The following is a 16,626-nucleotide window of genomic DNA, read 5'->3' on the forward strand; positions in this document are numbered from 1 at the left end:
GTAAAGGAAATGCAAATAAAAACAACCCTGAGATACCACCTCACCCCAGTTAGAATGGCCTATACTCTGAACTCAGGAAACAACAAATGCTGGAGGGGCTGTGGGGAAAGAGGAACCCTTCTCCATTGTTGGTGGGAGTGCAAATTAGTACAACCACTGTGGAGAACAGTATGGAGGTTTCTCAAAAAGCTCAATGTAGACCTACCCTATGACCCAGCCATACCACTCCTAGGCATCTATCCTAAACAGCAAAACCAAGATATCAAAAAGACATTTGTACTTCCATGTTTATCGCGGCACAATTCACAATAGCCAAAATATGGAAACAACCCAGATGCCCCTCCACAGATGAATGGATCCAAAAAATATGGTACTTATACACAATGGAATACTACATAGCGATTAGGAATGGTGAAATATTGTTATTCACAGGGGAATGGTCAGAACTCGAACAAATAATGTTGAGTGAGACAAGCCTAGAACACAGAAAACAAAGGGGCATGATCTCCCTGATATATGACTGTTAACAAAAGGAGATGGAGAGACAGTAGAGACCAAGTCTGTGAATACTGTATATGTTCTTGATACATTGTATATTGCATATATGTCTACCTGACCTAGACAAGGGATAGAAAAACAGGTCATAAGATATCACAAGAAATGTACACACTGCCCTACTATGTAACTGCACCCTTTTTGCACAACACCTTGTAAAAAAATTTATGTTCAATTAATTAAAAAAAAAAAGAACTGGCAACTTACTCTGGCAAGCAGTATGGAGACTCCTCAGAAGGCTAAACCTAGAACTCCCCTATGACCCAGCAGCCCCACTTTTGGGTATCTATCCAAAAGACCACAAACATAATCACAATAAAGCCACCAGCACAACAATGTTCATCGCAGCAAAATTTATTATAGCTAGAATCTGGAACCAATCCAGATGCCCTTCAGTAGATGAGTGGATCAGGAAAATGTGGTACATATACACAATGGAATTTTATGCCACTATCACAAAGAATGACATTGCCCCATTTGTAAGGAAATGGAAGGACTTGGAAAACGTTATACTAAGTGAAGTGAGCCAGACCCAAAGAAACATGGACTATATGGTCTCCCTTATAGGGAATAATTAGCACAGGTTTAGGCAAATCACAGCAGAAGATCACAGGAGCCCAATAGCTATACCCTTATGAACACATAAGATGATGCTAAGTGAAATGAACTCCATGTTATGGAAACGATTGTTATATCACTGTTGTAACTACTTTCAGTGTGCCATATGTAACTGTAGCCTCTATTATTGATGATATTCCTGTATCACCTTCTTGTGGTTGTACCTACACCATCTCTGTATCTTATCTGAGTATATTGGAAACCGGGTATACTGGTATTAGAACCAGGAAATTGGAATGGAATATGAAAATCGAGACACAGGGTAAAAAAAGACAAACAACTACAAAAGCAATACTTACAGACTGTTTGGTGAATATGAACTGAACAACTCAACAACTCATGGGGGAAAGGAAAGGGGGAGGGGGGAGGGGGGAATGAGGGACAAGGTAACAAACAGTATAAGAAATGTATCCAATGCCTAATGTATGAAACTGTAACCTCTCTGTAATTCAGTTTGATAATAAAAATATATACATATATTTAAAAAAAAGAACTGGCAACTTCACCAGGTATTATGTTTTAGTAGAAAATCAACAATAGTACTTAGTGTTCTTGAAAGAGAAGGCTAAAACTACCCTGGAAAAGACATATACTACATCTATTAGAGCCTCTGAATTACAATCTTAAACTATATCCAATATGCAATAAAACAGGGTTTGTTTATAAAATAATAGATTAAAAAGATAAATGGCTTAATTCAAGTGTCTTTCAAATCTTAACTTGATCATAGCATTAGATTTCCTACAACTTTCCAAAAACATCTTTGGTATATAAAACTATGGTGACAAGTTTACTCATACTTAGTTACCAACGAGACCTTAAAACTTGCACATTGTGCTACGTCCACAAAAGATCTGGGAAATATTCCTGTAGCTGCAAAGAGGCTAATTTGTCAAATTGTTTTATTTGAATGTTCTGGGATAATTAGATACATTAAGAAATATGCTGCATAATAAAGATGACCCAAGAGACAGAAAGTATCATGGAGACAAGTAACCATAGCTTTCAAGTCTACTGAAAAGCCTAATGTCTGCCATCCTAGCTACACTGGAGGCTGAGATCTGAGGATTGTGCTTCAAAGCAGGAAAGCTCATGAGATTCTTATCTCTAATGAGCAGAAGGCCAGACATGGAGGGGTGGCTCAAATGCTAGAGTTCTAGCCTTGAGTGAAAAGCTAAGGAAAAGCACCTAAGCCTTGAGCTCAAGCTCTAGTAACACACACACACACACACACACACACACACACACACACACACACACACATACACACACAGAGAGAGAGAGCAAGAGAGTGAGAGAGAGAGAGCGAGAGAGAGACATTTGTGAAATCCAATGCAATGCTGGTACAATTTAAATTCAAAACCAAGTTTTCTAAGTCTGTGAGATGTGCTCTACTTGCCTGATCCTACATTGCTTCACTTTTTCACAAATTAAATGAAATGATGCTGGGCCAAGGCATCCAACATCCAAATCCACCAATGTCTGTTCCACCTGCTTTCTTCTACAAAGTTATTATTGCTTTTGTCCAGATAAATTGTAACAGAGATCTCCAAGGAAGTAAACCAAGAATTATTTACTTGCTTGCCTCTTCTCCACTCACCACAACCCAATAAGAACAACACTTAGTCTATGTCTCTTAAGCACATCTTGCTCCTTTTCATGTCGATCTTTCTCCACAACACTGGGAAGCTGAGCAGAGCAAATAGCCCGGGTTTCTTGACAGGACACATGTACACAGCTAGCAGCAGAGCCCGATAAATATATCAGATTTTAAATGGCATGAGATTACCACAGAAATTCTAAGCTATGTCAAGGAACTCAGTTAAAATCAACTGAAACTACCACCACATAGGAGAATGTGACTAAAATGTGTGCATTCACACACATACACACATGCAGCTTTGACCACTTCAGTGTGCCCAATGCGCCCTATTCACAAGTACCATGAATAAATTGTTTCCCAAAGAAACATTCCAACTTCTCTTTTCATTGCTCTCATTTCAAAAGACCATTCTTTTGCCATTGAAAGTTCCATGAACCATTTTATATAACTTTGAGGAGATGGACTTCTTCCGAGTATAGCTCAGTGGTGTTAGAATGTTCTTAATCACATATCTTGAGTTGCTTTCTGAGAAGAGAAAAATCAACTCTTAACCATGACCTTCTTCAGTGAGGAGAAAAGAGGTATTATTATGGTACTTAGCACATTGCTTAGAAGATAATTACAACATATAATTACTTTCTGGGTAAGTGCTCTACCACTGGGCTACATCCTGAGCCCAATAATTGCTTTCTAATTCAAAGATATGCAATACAGTGATTTAAATAAGGCACACATGAGGCATTTTCTGACCAAAGCTGCAGAAACTTCTTGGCCACAGAAAAACAGCTAGTTCACAGATTCTGTCCTCATTCTCTAGAAAGTGATAGAAACTGGCATTTTTTCCTACTGGCATGAACTTTACTAGTCCATGAATAAACTATACTACAAACAATGCTTATATGCTGATTTTTGAGAAATTTACAACCCAGTTACTACTGAAGAGTGTGTATAAACTGTTCGAAATCACTAACAAATAATGGTGTATTTCCTAAATTATCTACTCTTGTTGATATTTCTGCTTCCAATTCTACACAGTTCATTCTTGGGGCTTACAATTGGAAAGTCTCTCTTGATATCTTGAGGTTCTTTTCTTTTTCTTTTTCTTTTTTTTTTTTTTTTTTTTTTGGCCAGTCCTGGGCCTTGGACTCAGGGCCTGAGCACTGTCCCTGGCTTCTTCCCACTCAAGGCTAGCACTCTGCCACTTGAGCCACAGCGCCACTTCTGGCCATTTTCTGTATATGTGGTGCTGGGGAATCGAACCTAGGGCCTCGTGTATCCGAGGCAGGCACTCTTGCCACTAGGCTATATCCCCAGCCCCTGAGGTTCTTTTCTAAGAAGAATACAGCCCAGTAAGTTTAATATATCAATCTCATATTAGAGTTCCTTATGTGAAACAAACATTGAGGTTGTTCCACACTCCTACAAATTAATTATACAAATTATGGTGGAGGGGCTATGTCCTACATGGCAATCTTGTCATGAGACATGTATCATAAAGATGAACTAGCACACAAACATGTTAAGACACCACAAGTCCTGACTCACCATCACCAGTCTCTAATACCCAAAGGAGTTTCTTCTAGAAATTGCTAGATTGTGAAACTCTGAGATCGTTCTTTTCTGAGGCAAATCCCAGGAGTCTATTTTAACGAGGGCTTACCTGGTAATTTGTGTTCTTGTACTGAAGTCAAGAGACCTCATTGAGCGCAGAACTTCAATGCACCCCAAGTACTGCAAGGGGAAGAAATGAAAATCATGAACCCAGGGAATAGAAATGGGAAAAAAACAGTTCTTAATTACAAGGGCATTTTTGGAAGCAATGGACATTTCTTTCCTCTTCTTTTTGCTTTTTGTGCCAATGCTAGGGCTTAAACTCAGGGGCTTGGATGCTGTCTCACAGCTTTTTTTCTCAAAGTTGGTGAGCCACATCTCAACTTCCAGCCTTCTAGTGATTAATGAGAGATAAGAGTTTCAGGGACTTTGCTGCTTGAGCCGGCTTTGACTAAGATCCTTAGATCTCAGCTTCCTGAGTAGTTAAGATTGCAGGTATGACCTACTAACACTCAGCTTTATGCACATTTCTTTCTTTTTTTTTTTTGTACTGGTGCTGGAGCTTGAACTCAGGGCCCAGGGCACTGTCCCTGAAGCATTGTTTTGCTCAAAGCTAGTGCTCTTCCACTTAAGCGAGACCTTTACTTCCAACTCTTTGGTGGTAAATTGGAGATAAAGAGTCTCAGGGACTTTCTTGCCTGGGTTGGCTTTGACTTGGGATTCTTAGATCTCCGCATCCTGAGATTACAGGCGCGAGCCACCCACACTTGCTTAAAGCATATTTCTTAAATCAAATTTTAAATCTAAGTTCCATGATAAGGTTTTGTCCATATCTGTAAGAAAATATTTAAAGTTCTTAAATTGTCGGGGCTGGGGATATGGCCTAGTGGCAAGAGTGCTTGCCTCATATTCATGAGGCCCTGGGTTCAATTCCCCAGCACCACATATACAGAAAACGGCCAGAAGTGGCGCTGTGGCTCAAGTGGCAGAGTGCTAGCCTTGAGCAAAAAGAAGCCAGGGACAGTGCTCAGGCCCTGAGTCCAAGCCCCAGGACTGGCCAAAAAAAAAAAAGTTCTTAAATTGTCACTACATTTGATTTTTTTTGAGACAAAGTATCACTATATAGCCTCTAGCTGCCCAAGTGCTGGGATTACAAGCATGCACTACCACACATGGCTTGCACTGGACTTTTCTAAAGCTTACTAGTATTTCACTTTGGTGAACATTTTGAAAGGTTTCGTTGAGGTGCACCTTATAAGTATAGAAATCTTAAATGTTTAACTGTTATGTAAACACACATTTGACATGAAACTACCGCCCAGACCTCAACATCATAATTTTAGTTCTAATTTTAGTTCTTTTCTCATCTAGAGATTTATAAAAAAAAATTAAAGATAGGCCAGCGATTGGTGGTTTATACCTATAATCCTAGCTACTCAGGAGGCTGAGGTCTGAGGATTTTGATTTGAAGCTAATGGGGGCAAGAAAGTCTGTGAGAGATGGAGCAGTGGCTCAAGTGGGAGAATGCTAGCCATGAGCACTCAGGCCCTGAGTTCAAGCCCCAGGACTGGTACCAAAAAAGAAATGTAAAAACAGAATGAAAATACTGACTGATCCTTGCTTTCATTAACATTAAGCTTCACTATCTAACAAACCTATTGTGAATCTATGAAAAAAAACAAAAACAACTGGCTACTTTAGCTTACTAGAAAGCCCCTTTCTGTATTATTTGCCATATATTTTCTAAAGTTCAAATTTATACATCTTGATGTATAGCTAAATTCTGGCCTGTTTTATACATGAAAAGCATAGAAAGCTATGTGCACATAACTAAGTTATGGTAAGGAGCTAAAGACAACATTTACAATCTTAGGGTTTTTTAAGAGTTTAAAGATGCAGATGTTTTACACAAATACCTAGATTTAGCAAACCAACCTCATTTTGTGGGACAGAAATGACTGCATTTGAATTATTCATAAAACCTAAGTGTGAGCTTGGCCTTGTCATCTCCGTATGTAACTTTAAGAAACATTTGGCACCCATGACTGGCTCTACACCCATTCCTGGGGCTCTTCCTCCCACCATTGTAACCCCATTAATATTGCAGCTAATTGACTATCTCCATTACCATCCAGTCCTGTGAAAACCACAGAGATGTATGATGGACACTACCATAACACTGCAGTTCTGTGACATGACTCCTGTCACCACTGTTATTATGAAATAACAGGAACAGTGTCAATTTGTCTGCATGTGGTGTGGTGGGAGCTCCATGTTCGGTTTGGGTAGTCTGCTACTTCTGCTAGTACTGCTTAGCTAATGCTTCCCTTGCTCTTATGCCTCATGTCATTCGCTAGTGGTTATTGCTTTTGTGGCATATTCAGTTCCTATTTCTGTATGGGCATTTGCTTGAACTCCATTTCACCATACTTGAGTTTCTAGTTTCTATCTCTTATACATATTTTCCCTGAAAAATCTTTAAAAATATTTTGAGCAAATCTCTATTTTGGATTCTGATTTCAAAAAAAAAAAATTACAAAGCTGAGTATAAGTGGCTCGTGCCTGCAATCCTAACTACTCAAGAGGTTGAGATCTAAGGATCATGATTCAAAGAAAACCCAAGAAGAAAAGTCTGTGAGAGTCTTATCTCCAATTAACCAGGGGGGGAAAAAAGCTGGAAGTAGAGGTGTGTCTCAAGGGGGTCAAGCAACTAAGCCTTAAGGGGAAAGGCCAAGTAAGCCATGCAAAGCTCTGAATTCAAGCCCCCAAACTGGATTAAAAATAAAATAATAAAATAAAAGCATTACATTACATGAGCAAAGAAAAGAAAAAAAAACCACGTTACTTACAGAGAAAGAAAACAGAGTAACATGAAAGTTTGCTGTGACTTTTGCATTACTGTAACCAAGTGCCTGACAGAAACTCAGAGGAGAAAAGATTGCTTTTAGCTCATTGGTTTTGAAGGTTCGATCCATGAGAAGGCTGTTCACTTCATGGTGAGCAGGGAGCAGAGTAGAGGGACTACTGGTTTTAGACCCTTGGAAGGCATGTCCCCCGGTGACCTTCTCCTTCCATCTAGAGCCATCTCTGAAAGTTTCCACCACCTCCCAAAGTAGCACCAGCTGGAGAGCAAGCCCCCCTACCCCCCCCCCCCCGCCAGGCCCACGGAGAACATTTCACATTCAAACCTTAACATTCACCAACGACAGGAGGGCAAATAACATCAGAAGCACGTCCTTAGTGCAATGGAGCAGCAGCAACAGCAACTGAGACTTCCTGTTGGTCTACCCTCAGATGGCGGAGCTCTGCTGCCAGCGCTGGGTGCCCAGCCCACACCACGCAGCCCGGACATGGAGGAGAAGGCAGTCTGTCTGCAGAGCTGTGCCAGGAAGCTGATCCATGCCATCCACTGCCTTGGGGCCGCTTACATGCAGCTTATTCCTGCCCTGGTACAGCACCATATCACAGAGTGCCAGGCTGCCTCAGCTGCTGCAGACGTTACCGAGGAACAGCCCAATGTGTGATCACCATCAGGCAGCTAGCCATCCAGTCTCAAGAGGGAGGGTGCAAGGTGAAGGCCTCAGTGGACCCTGGGCTTGGATGAAGTTTGTAGAGAGGTTGAGGCCATGACCTCAAAGCTGGGCACTGTTGCTCCTTTCCCTAAAGCCAATGCACCCACTTTTACACCATTTGGTTTACATTCTGAACATGGAAACTTTGTCTACTTTATTGCTACCATGCAGTGTTCTGTCAATGAGCGCCTATCTGTAGGCTTCAAGCCTGGACAGACTGCCTGTGAGTCTGTCTAACTTAACAGCAAAATACGCACTGGTTCTTATTTTTTTCCCTAGGTTGTTTTATAAGAAATTATACTGGATGGGGAGGGGGGAAGACACCTCACAGGACTTTTAGGCATCACAATTAGGAAGTCATTGACCACAGAGATGAAACTTGTAAACTTTCAAGAGTGTTCAATAATTTTAACCATTTCTCCAGATTGTTACTATCTTAGTTAGCATTTCTTATCTTTATGAAATTAGCAGTAAGATAATTAAAAATGAAAAAGAAGAAAAAGAAATGTAAAGATTGAGGTAGGAAACTTATTTCCACCCAAACTAGCATTCAAGTGGGAAGGAAAAGCAAGGATTTGGAAAGTTAGACACCCACAGACACTCTCTGAAAGAAATAACCCAGAAACATCCTGAAAAAAACAAAGAGGAGGATGTGGGCTACAAAAAATCATGAGACAGGAATCAACAAGACTTACAGGTACATTGTATGCCTCAATAATTACCCATAGTTTTAAATGTGTATTTCTAACCATGGTGAGGAACTGAAATCTCAGGAGATGTCGGCATGGGCAGTAAGGATCACTGTGCCTTATGGATATAGGTCCAGACATGACTAATTGTAGGGTGTATGTGTGTGTGTGTGTGTGTGAGAGAGAGAGAGAGAGAGAGAGAGAGAGAAAGAGAGAGAATTATCAACTATAAAAACAAGGACAGGATGATTAATTCCAAACTATGAACATAGCAAAATAGAAAAAAACAAAATTAGCCTCATCAGTAAAAATAAAGCATAAAAATAGAAAATATACAAATGAAAGGAAAAGTATATATAAAGGTTAGGAATAGATCCAAACACTCAGTAATCATAATAATCATAAATGGATCAGTCCTGCTAGGTAAAGGTTAAAGTCTTTTACACTAATTAAAAGATATCTTTGGTGGACTTGGAATGTGGCTTAGGGGTAGAGTACTTGCCTCGCATGCATGGACCCCAGGTTCAATATTTCAGTACCACATAAACAGAAAAAGCCAGAAGGGGAACTGTGGTTCAAGTGGTAGAGTGCTAGCCTTGAGCAAATGAAGCTCAGGGACAATGCCCAGGCCCTGAGTTCAAGCCCCAGGACTGGAAAAAAAAAGATATGTTTTCAGGGTGCTATCTCATGCCTGTTATCCTAGTTACTCAGGAGGCTGAGATCTGAAGGCCCCAGTTCAAAGCCAGCTCAGGCAAAAAAGTCCATGTGACTCTGATCCCCAGTTAACCATCAATTTTTTAGCTGGAAGTGGACCTGTGGCTCATGTGTTATAGCACTAGCTTTGAACACAAAACCTCAGGGACTGTGCCGCAGCCCTAAGTTCAAGCCCCAGCACTAGTACAAAATGAATGAATGAATGAACAAATAAGTAAATAAGGATGTGTGTGTTAAATAAAGTGATCAATGTGCTAACAAGATAAAATATATTTTATATCAAGAAAATGCTGCCAAAAGAAAACAAGACTATACTGAGGAAAATATATCACTGTTAAGATTAGAAAATAAGTAAATTTAAAAGCTGGGTGCCAATTGTTCACACTTGCAATCCTAATAATTCAGGAGGCTGAGACTGAAGCTCAGTTTGAAGCCAGCCCATACAGAAAATCATTTGAGACTCTACCTCCAATCAACCAGCCAACTACCAGATTGAAGTTATAGCCTAAGTTGTAGAGTCCCAGCTGTGAGGGGAAAAAAAAGACAAGTAATAGCACAAGGCCTTGAGTTCAAGACCTGTAATATAGAGAGAGAGAACATATAGAAGATAAGAGATAATAGACAGATTAGATGATAAACTAATTAAATATGTAAGACCAAAAAGATAACTAAAGGAAAACTTGCTTCATAGCCCATTTTATATAACATTACCTGTTGCTAGGTAATATGACAAAATGTTTGGGTTTTTTTTTTCTTTTTCTCATGATTCTTTTGGTTAGAGGAGCTAAACAACTATGGGCTAGTATCCTGGTGAAGGCCTCACCAGTGCCACAGCCTAGGAGAGAGCAGGATGGGAGAACAGCTTTACTCAGGAAGGGATAAGCCTCAGGGAGCCCTTGCTTTCTAACAGCTCACTCTTTATTTAATTGTTACTGTAGAGTTGGTATACAAAGAGGATATGAGTAAGGTAATGAATACAATTCTTTTTGAACCATGTTTCCCCTTCCGTGTTACTCTGTGTCTTTCCTTCCCATCCCCACCCACAAGATATCAAGTTCATTTTCCACGTAGTGTCTCGTGAGTATCACAGTTGTATTTGTTCATCCTTAGTCAATCTTTTATGTAACCTCTATTACCCTCCCAAATACAAACAAATTAACAAAGAAGACAAAAGGAAAAGCGAACAAAAACAGCAACAATGGCAAATAAGGCTCTTGTTTCCTTTTCTTGGAGTTTGTTTCATAGAAAATTATTTTATACAATCATCTGTACATAGCTATTGAGTCTTTGTCCACCACTCCTGTGCCTATATTCCTTTGGCCTCTGTATATTAATGTCTAGGGTCCAACAGCTCATTCTTTTTTTTTTTTTTTTTGGCCAGTCCTGGGCCTTGGACTCAGGGCCTGAGCACTGTCCCTGGCTTCTTCCCGCTCAAGGGTAGCACTCTGCCACTTGAGCCACAGCGCTGCTTCTGGCCGTTTTCTGTATATGTGGTGCTGGGGAATCGAACCTAGGGCCTCGTGTATCCGAGGCAGGCACTCTTGCCACTAGGCTATATCCCCAGCCCCCAACAGCTCATTCTTAAGAACTATATTGTGCCACAAGATTAGCACTGATCCATACTAAGATGGTATACCAAATAATTCATCCCTCTAGGACTTACTTCTTTTTTTTTTTTTGCCAGTCCTGGGCCTTGAACTCAGGGCCTGAGCACTGTCCTTGGCTTCTTGCTCAAGGCTAGCACTCTGACATTTGAGCTACAGTGTCACTTGTGGCCATTTTCTATATATGTGGTGCTGAGGAATCGAACCCAGGGCTTCACCCAGGGCAAGCACTCTTGCCACTAGGCCATATTCCCAACCCCTAGGGCTTACTTGTAAAGAACCTATTACCTCAACACAGTCATACCTGGCATGAAGCTTCCAGCATAAATGTTTGAGAGGCGTACTCAAACCCTATCCAAAGTGTAGCACCATCATGCACACCGGAAAATACACCATGCTTTCTGAATTTGAGGATTTCATATAAACTCATGCCAATTCCTCATATAAACTCATGCCAATTCCTCATCTTCCAAAGTAATACTTCACCTTTACTTTGATGACAATTAAAGTTCCCATAAGACTTCTTCCCAGGAGCTAGGTTAATAAAATAAAAGATCCTTAAAAACACACATTTTAGGAAAAGATAAATATGAAAAGGAATGTAGGAAAATTACTTGATACTGACTTAGGAACAGTCATATCATATAAGGAATAGCAAACATTAGTAGAATCACTGAAGAAAAGATGAACTAGGAAATAAATGGATTAGGAATCTATTAGAAAAAGAATGTCTGGAGAGAGCTCAGCCCAAAGCTGTATATATGGTGTAGTAAGGATTGAGTTTTGTACCCAGTAGTATAGGAATTGTGCTTACTTTTCAACATGCCTACTATACACAATACAAATAAAGCCCCAAAGGCTTAAGAAAACATAATTTTAATATCATTACAAGAATGTTCTAATTAATATTTGTATTATAAGACCTCAAATTCAAAAGTGATAATTGAGCTCATGAACATCACTAACTTCTGTAGAAAAAAACATAAAACATATATATATATGTATATGTGTGTGTGTATATATATATAGTCAAGTAAAAGACTGAGAAAATACTATATATTTGACAAACAACATTATTATCTCAGGTACTCAAAGAATTTTTGAGTCATTAAGTTAATCCAACAACTCAATATGAAAATGTTAGTCAAAGAGTAAAAATAGAGCTGGGTGCCAGTGGCTCATGCCTGTAATCCTAGCTATTCGGGAAGCTAAGAGCTGAGGATTGTGAGTCAACGCCAGCTTGGGCAAGAAAGTCTATGAGACTCTTTTTTGTTGCTGTTATTGGTCTTGAGGCTTGAACTCATGTCCTGAGTGCTGTTCCTGAGCTTTTTTCAAGGCTAGTTCTCTACTACTTGAGACTCAGTGCTACTTCTGGTTTTCTGGTGGTTAATTGGAGATAAGAGTCTCAGGGACTTTCCTGCCTGGGCTGGCTTTGAACTGGCTAAGATCCTCAGATCTTAGCCTACTGTGTAGCTAGGATTACAGGCATGAGCCACAAGCACCCAGCCTTGAGATTCTAATCTCCAATTAGCAAGAAAACAAAACAAAAAAAAAACAAACCCCAAAATCCAGAAGTGGAGCTGTAACTCAAGTAGGAGAGTGCTTGCATCAAGCAAATAAAACTCAAGAAAGTTCATCCAGGCCCTGAGTTTAAGCCCTGCCCCCCCCCATGCATACACACACACACACACAGAATACAAATAGAAAAGTCATAGAAGAATTAAAGACAATATGCTAACATAGGTCTGTGGTCAGAGATATTATCACTTAAAGAGATGCAATTTTAATTTTCTCTTCCATGTTTTTATTAGCTTTTATCATACAAAGAGGTTTCAATTCAAAATGTCAGTATAAAAGTTCAATACATCTTGATTAATGTTACCCTTTTCCAGTCTAGCAGAATTGCTAAATTTGATGAGAAAAATGATCGTGCTGGGGCCCTGGTGGCTCATGCCTTTTATCCTAGCTACTAAGGAAGCTGAGATCTAAGGATTACCATTCAAAGCCAGCCCAGACAAACAAATCTAAGAGACTCTTATCTCCAATTAACCAGACAAAAGCAAGAAGTGGAGGTGTATCTCAGGGGTATAATACCAGCCTTGAGCAAAAAAGACAAGCATGAGCATAGGGCTTGAATTCAAGACTCAGCAACAGCATAAAGAAAAATGAAAGGGACTGGGAATGTGGCTTAGTGGTAGAGTGCTTGCTTAGCATGCATGAAGCCCTGGGTTCAATTCCTCAGTACCATATATACAGAAGAAACTGTCACTGTGGCTCAAATGGTAGAATGCTAGCCTTGAGTAAAAGAAGCCCAGGGATAGTGCCCAAGCCCTGAGTTCAAGCCCCAAGACTGGTTTAAAAAAAAAAGGTAAGAAAGAAAAAAAAATGGAAGGAAGGAGAAATGAAAGAAGGAAGGAAGGAAGAAAAGGAAGGAAGGAAGGAAGAAAAGGAAGGAAGGAAGGAAGGAAGGAAGGAAGGAAGGAAGGAAGGAAGGAAGGAAGGAAGGAAGGAAGAAAGAAAGGAAGAAAGGAAGGGAGGGAGGGAGGGAGGGAGGGAGGAAGAAAGGAAGGAAGGAAGGGAGGGAGGGAGGGAGGGAAGGAAAAAAAGAATACCGACAGACAGACAGGCCACAGTGCATACTCTTAGAGAAAATGTAATTTAGTAAAAAGCTTTTTGAAAGATAATTTGAGAAAAAATGTGCTTTCCCTTGATCTATGAATTTCATGTGTAGAATTCTATTCCTGTAGAAGCTTATGAAATGGGTGTGCAAAGATATTCCATAATACTCTATGTAGTAAGATTAGCTAAATACTCAGAGTGCATCCAAACTGTAAACTCAAAGAAATCAGTTTTTAAGTGATATATGCTTAGAGTTTCTAAGAAACATCCTATTGATCAAGGCAACTCACAGAGTCAGACAAGACTCCAGATGAAGGACCACTCAAGAACATAAACATGGAGAAACCTGTTCAATTAGGTGGGGGTCATTGGGGAGATAAACAGAGGAAAACAAACTGAATTAAGTTTTGTCTGCCAGGACAGGAGATGAAGTCAAGAGTAGATAAGAATAGGAGAAAGGGCTATTTATCTATATAGACTTTTGTTTAACCATTCTGTAACAACAACCCGTTCTCTTATTCCTTGTACAATTTCAAAGTGATTTAAAAAAACTAAAAATATTTTCCAAGAGAAAGACTATACTTCATAAAATTGGATCCCCATAGTGGGATCAAACATGGTTAAAATATGGCCAATGGATATTTGATACAAAGGATCTGGACAACCTTCCTCAATGAAGAGTTACTTTATTCTGGTGATGCTACAGAGAAATGGGGTGGAGGCAGGGAGGATAGCCAGCCTCTTTCTCAGACAAGACCCTAGTAGATGAGTCGTTAAGTGATCACAGGGTGTCTCAGTCCCTGAGTTCAATTCTGCTGGTCCAAAGAATAAACAGGGACAAGTGGGAAATTCCAACTAGAGTAGGACAAATAGGAAGGTCATGGTCCAGCCCAGCCTCAGTATAAATGTAACCCTATATTGGAAAAATAACTACAGCTAAAAGGACATGCATGTGGTTCACATGGCAGAGGACTATTTCCAAAACAGCCAGAAAAACACTGGGTTGGAAGAATGGCTCAAGATGTAGGGCACCAACCAAGAAAACAAATAAAATAAATGAGAAGTCTTGAGTTCTAATTCCAGTACTGCAAAATAAACAAACAAATAAAAAATAGCAAATCTTTAGCCAAAATAAAAGAAAGAAAGGCCTCTATAATAAAAAATATAAAACACTAAAGAAAGAAAATGAAAAAGCACTAGGAGATGGAAAGGCCTCCAATACTCATGGATGAACAGAGATATTATTGCAAAAATGGTTATATTACTGAAAGTAGTAAGCAACAGAATCAACGCAATATTTGGTATTGTCACAAAAACAAACAAGTAAACTAATGTAAGAGAATAAAGAACCCAGACATAAGTCACCACTGGCTTCTGCCTTAATCCTAGCTACTCAAGAGGCTGAAGCCTAAGGATAATGGTTCAAAGCCTTCCTGAGTAGGAAAGTCCATGAGACCCTTACCTCACCAAAAGCCAGAAGTGGAGCTGTGGCTCAAGTGGTAAAGTGCTAGCCTTGGGCAAAAGCTAAGAGAGAACATCTAGGCCCCAGTACATACTCTCTCTCTCTCTCTCTCTCTCTCTCTCTCTCTCTCTCTCTCTCTCTCACACACACACACACACACACACACACACACACACAGAGAGAGGAAGGAAGGAAGGAAGGAAGGAAGGAAGGAAGGAAGGAAGGAAGGAAGGAAGGAAGGAAGGAAGGAAGGAAGGAAGGAAGGAAAAACAGACTGACTCACTCAGAAATATGCCAATACGGTTATAGCCATTTAATTCCTAACAAAGGCACCAAATGAAAAAGTGTCTTTTTTCCTTTTTTTTGGCCAGTCCTGGGGCTTGGACTCAGGGCCTGAGCACTGTCCCTGGCTTCTTTTTGCTCAAGGCTAGCACTCTGCCACTTGAGCCACAGCACCACTTCTGGCTTTTTCTATATATGTGGTGCTGGGCAATTGAACCCAGGGCTTCATGTATATGAGGCAAGCACTCTTGCCACTAGGCCAAATCCCCAGCCCCTACATTTATTTGTGTGCATGTTTGTTTGTTTTGGTCAGTTGTGTCTGGGCATTGTCCCTGAGCCTCTTTGTGCTCACGGCTCTATGACTTGAGCCACAGGTAGCACTTGAAAAAGTGTCTTAAATAAATGGTTCTGAGGTAACTGGATAACCACATGTAGAAGACTAAACTGGGGGGGGGGGGGGCGGGGGGATGAAAGTCAACTTAAAGTAGATTAAATACATTAATATAAGACCTGAAATTTTCAAACTATTACAGGAAAGCATAGGAGAAATACTTCACCATACAAATAGAGGCAACAACTCTGAATAGAATCCCATTACTAAGGAAATAAGAGCAAGAGTTGACAGATGGGACTGCATCAAATTAAAAAGCTTCTGCACATCAAACAAAATAATTATCAGAGTCTAGAGACAGCCTAAGGAATGAGAGAGAAATCTTTGCCAACTATTCATTGGGAAAAATATCAATATCCAGAATATTTTAAAGAACTCAAAATGAAAAATAAACACCAAAAGAACAAACAATCCAATCAATAGAAAAGCAAATGAACTGAACAGATAGTTCTTAAGAGAGGAAGCACCAATGGCCAATGAATAACATGAAAAATGTTCAACATCCTTAGCCATTCAGAAAATGCAAATCAAAACAATATTAACATTCCCTGTCACTCCAGTTAGAGTGGCTATCACTAAGAAAATAAACAACAACTAATATTATCAAAGATGCCAGCAAGTAAACAGAGCCCTTATATACAATTGAAGGGCATATAAATTAATGTAGCCACTGGAGAAATAAATATGGAGATTCTAAACTATTACTAAAATAAATATAAGTCGTAAAGTCATATAATATTACTAAATTAATATTATCATATAGTTGTCATATAATTTAGCTATACATTCCTGAGAATATATATAAATAAATACAGTACTTGTACTCCCATGTTCAATTTGGTACTATGGTACAATGGCCAAGCTATGGAATTAGTTTAGGTGCCCATCAAAAGAGGAATGGGTATGGGCTGGGGATATGGCCTAGTGGCAAGAGTGCTTGCCTTGTATACATGAGGCCCTGGGTTC

At 39.7% G+C, this 16,626-nt stretch overlaps 1 protein-coding gene and 1 pseudogene across 1 annotated transcript in view; one reads left to right on the forward strand and one right to left on the reverse strand.

The window, feature by feature from the left end:
• The window catches only part of Shc3 (SHC adaptor protein 3), a 153,504-nt gene that overhangs the window by 101,578 nt on the left and 35,300 nt on the right, over window positions 1-16,626 (reverse strand). Inside the window, exon 2 of the mRNA XM_048351966.1 lies at window positions 4,437-4,507. Within this exon, the coding sequence (XP_048207923.1) occupies window positions 4,437-4,507 (71 nt within the window). The remainder of the gene's footprint in view (window positions 1-4,436; window positions 4,508-16,626) is intronic.
• LOC125356574 lies at window positions 6,282-7,869 on the forward strand (annotated as a pseudogene).

This window comes from Perognathus longimembris, chromosome 1 (genome assembly GCF_023159225.1).
Source record: "Perognathus longimembris pacificus isolate PPM17 chromosome 1, ASM2315922v1, whole genome shotgun sequence".
In the NCBI taxonomy this organism is placed as follows: Eukaryota; Metazoa; Chordata; class Mammalia; order Rodentia; family Heteromyidae; genus Perognathus; species Perognathus longimembris.